Source organism: Amia ocellicauda, chromosome 1, assembly GCF_036373705.1.
Source record: "Amia ocellicauda isolate fAmiCal2 chromosome 1, fAmiCal2.hap1, whole genome shotgun sequence".
NCBI classification, from domain to species: domain Eukaryota; kingdom Metazoa; phylum Chordata; class Actinopteri; order Amiiformes; family Amiidae; genus Amia; species Amia ocellicauda.
In genome coordinates this window covers 8,392,943-8,398,372 of record NC_089850.1, presented here as the reverse complement: position 1 = coordinate 8,398,372, position 5,430 = coordinate 8,392,943, and the positions used below count along the sequence as shown (strand labels likewise).

General features: G+C 37.0%; 1 protein-coding gene across 1 annotated transcript; it reads left to right on the top strand.

The window, feature by feature from the left end:
• The first annotated feature begins 251 nt into the window (after positions 1 to 251).
• On the top strand, positions 252 to 5,020 carry LOC136759078 (ALK and LTK ligand 2b). Its single transcript, XM_066713941.1, has 6 exons — positions 252 to 1,027; positions 1,426 to 1,710; positions 2,351 to 2,404; positions 2,608 to 2,688; positions 3,077 to 3,148; positions 4,175 to 5,020. Exons 2-5 carry the CDS (start codon positions 1,455 to 1,457, stop codon positions 3,139 to 3,141), a joined length of 456 nt encoding a protein of 151 aa, XP_066570038.1. The 5' UTR covers positions 252 to 1,027; positions 1,426 to 1,454; the 3' UTR covers positions 3,142 to 3,148; positions 4,175 to 5,020.
• Positions 5,021 to 5,430: the final 410 nt, after the last annotated feature.

The following is a 5,430-nucleotide window of genomic DNA, read 5'->3' as shown; positions in this document are numbered from 1 at the left end:
TGAAATAGAAACGAAAGCGGTGGTAAATATAGCAAGTAAGTAAGTTCCTGTGCATGAGCATGACGTACCCCCCAAACTAAAGCAAAGGCAAATGAAGAAAAGAAAAGAAAAAAGGCTGACACTGAATTGCACCATGCTTTCCCCCATTCTTTACTCAAAGGGAGTGGTATTGAATGTAAGCAAACACAACCTTTCTTGGCAGAAGCTCGCAGTATATATATATCCCTCTTCTCAGTCCGGTTTGTGCAGACTGAAGGATATCCCTCTGCTGTGAATGGTCTTACACCAGAAGCTGTGTTTCTTTTCTTTTTTTCTCTCTCTTTCCCTAACAAATGCTAGTACTTACCATAATTGCTCCTAATTAAATTTACTGTTTGGATTTCCAGTCATTGCCTGGTGAGACATGAAGTTCGTATCGATCGCAGCATCCTCTACAGGAAAATAAAGAGATAACGACCATTTAACCTGCATGATCTCTTAATGTTCATGTTGGACATCAGGCATTCCCGTTTAAGGAACTAATAATAATTAAAAAAAAAAAAAAACTTCCTGGTAAATACGTATGTTTCCCATTTATACGGACTGACGAAAGAAGTGAGAGCAGGAGAGGGAAGAAAACAAGGTTAACAAGGAATGGGCTGATGATCGGGAAAATAAAATGTTTTTTTCCGAGAGGGTTCTTAACGCGATTCTAATGAAAGACATGCCGGGCTGATCCACAAGGGACTGCTCCTTACGTCTGCACCCGAGGAGGAAAAGTGAGCCAGCCTCTGCCAAGAGACCTGCGAGAAACTTCATCAAGACAGAAAAAAAAAAAGTTGCCAAGCGGACTTTTATTATTTTCCACCCACTTTCAAGTCGATAAAATCACCCGATGCCTACACTTGCATCCATAAAACAGATATAAGACGGTGCAGTACCTGTGCAGAGCGCCTTGAGCTCCGGGACATTCAGCTCTCATCCCCGAGCGCAGTGGGACATACGGGCCGCCGCACAAGCACGCATTTTGGAAGGAAAGGGAAAAAAGGTACTTTTGTTTAATTTCATTTTCATTTGTATTGTTTTTTTCATTGTTGTTGTTTTTTTTTTTTTCAATTGGGGTCTTGATCCGGATCGTCTTTCCAGTCGTTGTTTGCACTGTGGAGCACTTTTGCAGAAAAGCGCAGGCTTGCAACTTAATTACCTCAAAGTTTCTGAAAATGCAAGATTAGCCCGGACAGCTGGTGGATCGTTCGGCATGTAGGTTGTTCATTGTGCACAGCAATAAAGCATTCAGTCTTACTTTTAAACCTTAGTAAACACACATTAAACACGGTATTTACAGTCGAAGATTATACATGTATAATCCAGCTGTGACTTTGCTGCTCTTGTGCCTGCTGCAACATTAACAGTGTACGCCGCTCATTGTGATCATGTGTTTTCCAGGGTGATAAAAGCCAGCGATTTCAGTAGCAATGAGCGGACTGAGATCGCCTCTCTTTCTGGGACTCATGCTATTACTGCTGACTGCTGGGTACTGCAAAGAGGACACCGAGGACACCGAGGACAGCAGCGCGCTGTTCAGGCTGGTCATGGACACGGTGGCGCGGCTGAGGCAGGACCGGGCGGAGCAGGACACCGGGCTGCTCCATCACTCGCGCAAGCGCGGCCGCTCCTCCCAGCCCGGCCCGGATCACGACTACACGTCCTCCCAGGCCGAGCACGTTATTGGTAAGTGGATACAGATCTTTGTTTCTATCGATTGGCTTATGTATTGAATTGAAAGTAGGCTCAATTCAAGTCTGGCAATGCTAATAATCAGTGTATGTCTATCTGTGTCTATGTTCTTCAATTCAAAGAGCTTTATCGTCATGACAGGGTTAGACAAGTTTCCCATTGCCAAAGCATTTACAGCAAACTAGGTAACAGATGAAGTACACAAAAATCGGTATCTAATCTACCTACATATATATATACCCACACATACGCAGTCACATTCGACATACTAATATCTTTTAAGGTTATTATTTAAGATTAATCTTCAGTTGTATTGTTATAAAATAATCAATACCGTTGATTTGTTTCATGTATACAGTAACTCAGCAAGAAGTAGCTCATCACTATTCAGCTGCTCCTTCACAAGCAAGCAGTTGCAAAGCTTCCTGGCATTTCAAGAGAAATATTAAGTCATTATAAAAACTGCGTTTCCAACAACGCACTAGTGAGTAGCAAGAGTTTTTGTAGGGGAGTCATGACGAATTCAGTGTTTTGTTATCAAAAGTGTATTATTTCGACCAATAGCCTAATCGGTATTTCGTCTAAAACAATCAATAAATCAACAATCAATGTTTTTATCCTCATTTTTTCACAGAAATATTTCCCAGAGATCTCAGAACAAAGGAAAAGTTTTTGAAACACTTAACTGGTAAGTGTCTGAATAGTACTCATGTACATATACAAGCACACAGGCGCACACACACGTGTATATATGCATCTCTTGTTATGTAGCAGATATTGCAAGAACAGTTTTGCAGAATTTGAGAAGCTCATGTAAACTCACATGGATATAATCATGTTAACTGTGATAGTTTTATCAACTGACAGATAATCCCTGTTCTTTCTTCCCAGGTCCTCTTTACTTTAGTCCAAAGTGCAGCAAACACTTTTACAGGCTCTATCATAATACCAGAGACTGCACAATACCAGCATGTAAGTTTCACCACCCTAAAATAGAAATGAGAAAAAACTGATCTGACAATGTAAGCACTATAAACATGTCAAATGTGTGTATGATGATTTCAGTAATTGAGCTTTGATTTAACTTAAGGTATAAAGCATTTCTCGTCAATTAAATAAAACCACAGTATTTAGTTTTATTTAGCTGATAAAGAAATTTCATCACATTTGTTTTGGCGGGGATGATTTAAAACACTTGCTTGTAATAGTTCTCACAACTTTCTATGCTAAGTGCAATCCACACTACCTTTTGCTGCCACACAATTTGGGACTTGCAGTGCTATTGTCTAACCCCTCACTTTTGTTTGTTTGCATTTCAAATGCAGAATTATAAACTAAACTATCTTCCTTTTTTGTTTAGATTACAAAAGATGTGCCAGACTACTCACGAGGTTAGCAGGGAGTCCAAGGTGCATGGAGGGTTAGCTTTAAGGTGAGTGTGCTCAACATACAGAAACATCAGCCAGATTTTGAAACAGATAAGAGATCTTTATCATATGAATTCTAATCATAAATAAAGCTGCTTATGCATTTGAAAGAATGTTGTCTCTCAGTATTAAAGCCGTTCATTCAAACAGCTACAGTGCTGAGCCAAAATAATGTTTTGTTCACAATCACAAGGAAAAAACAAGCAGCGTTTCTGATCGTAATTTTCAATAGGGTTTTACCTTTCAAAAATGTAAACAACCTAATTATTCTTTCACACCACCCACCGTCACAATATTTTTTTAATGCCCGTGCTTCATCAGCTAAGATTTGGGTAATTTATTAAAACTTGAAACATCCTATTCAATCAATTGCCGCTGGTAGTTATTTGTTTAATATACTTAACATGCGTTTTATACAAATTAAGTAGACAAAACATGAGCTGTCCCCTTTTTGAAAGGGGAAATGTAATGTGGAGAATAATAATGGTATAATCTTCATTATGGAATAATTGTCATTGACTTAAAAATAATCATGTGACAAGCTGTTTGTAATAGTATGAATCAATCCAGGCTTCCATGAACTAACTGCAGATGACATGTTTTCTATGAAGCACCAACATCATTTATTCAGGGATGTATAACATGCTGTATAGCTCTGATGCGATTTAGAAAGTGACTGTTACATCTATAACCTAAAGGCGAGGTTGATGTGGAACAAAAGAAATAAAGCAATCACACAGACAAAAAAAAAGAGAGACATTTATTTTATTTTTTTCCAGCAATCACCTCTGGCCAGATCAAGAATAGTGCAAGGGTTAACATGAACATTGCCTGTTACTTAGAACACTGTATAATCCATGCATAAACCAATAACCCACATGTCACACATCATCTGTGTCTATACACCTCTAGTACCTGTGATAATGTGTATCTGCAACAAATGATTCTCATCTCAGCATTTAATATACCACTCTCATACAGAATTCCATATGTTGCAAAACACCACTAAATGTTGTTCTTTTATATTTCAGGTTTCAGTGTAATCAGAGAAGTCCCAAGAACCAAGAAAAAGTGCCTTGGAGAACAACAGGGAAACAATACTGAACTGAAAACATTTATATCACTCATCCTTCATTGTGAACAAAGGTTTATTTTTGCAGATTAATGGATTACTTCCATCGATTCTTCATGTGTTTTGTATGTTGTCAGCATTGTTTGCAGACATACAGCAATCCTAAGAACATTGTACCGATTTATGTTGGTACAATCGATAATTGATATGTGTGTAGTAGAAAACAAGATAAACTCCCAGTGTTCCGCTGCCAAAAAGAATTTTTTTTCTTTCTTTTCTTTTCATAAAACAAAAATAGAGCTACTTTTATAAAGTCTGCCTTTTTGGGTCATATTTTTGTTAACATGTAGACTCAGCACTGGTTATTACTTGACAAACAAGGCTTACATTACAAATTTCTGGACCATTGCAATCACAATTGTTTAAATGCTGGGGTCATATTGTATCCCATGAATTGAATTATAAATTGCATGACAATTTTCTTGCCTTTTTGTCTTTGCAAGACATTATCTCTTGAGCCGAGGCGATTTATGAAGTGCTGGTTATAGTTTACATTCTGTAAAAGACCAACAGCATTTTTCTGAAACTCAGTTGAGTGTGGTATATGTATTCAAGCTAATGTCATTAGTCTTTCTGTACATTAAATGTATAAACATTCCAGCTAACGTGCAATATGTAAATATTGTAAATACTAAATATATCAACTATAAAGAAAAAGTGTTTGTTATATGATATTAGCTGATGTGGAATTATAAATTAATATTTAAATAAAATATATTTAAATAAATTATGAGGTTGATACAAACCTTAGTAGTCGTTTCTTTGTCCCAGACTGTTTAGGACTTGTGTGCATTGCATTAGACAACACTCATTTAGATTTTAACATCACTAGCTTGTGGTCTGCCTGAGAAACATGAGCCCAGATTAGGGCAACACACACTTTAATGTCACAGTTTAAAGACTGATGAGGACAAGATAAACAATGATGGTGTTGAATGTGTATAGAATAGCACTAAAGTGCAAATGAGTTTAAGGTAAAGTGGAAAATATCATCTGTACTACTATATAATATACCAAATCAATACAAGGAACAACATTAATGGTAAAAAACTGAAAGTGAATATATTAAGCTTAGCAACTTGATTTTTGAAACAATTGACTTATTACATATTTTATAATCTATTTTACTAATTAATTGTTCACTTTTTTTTCTTA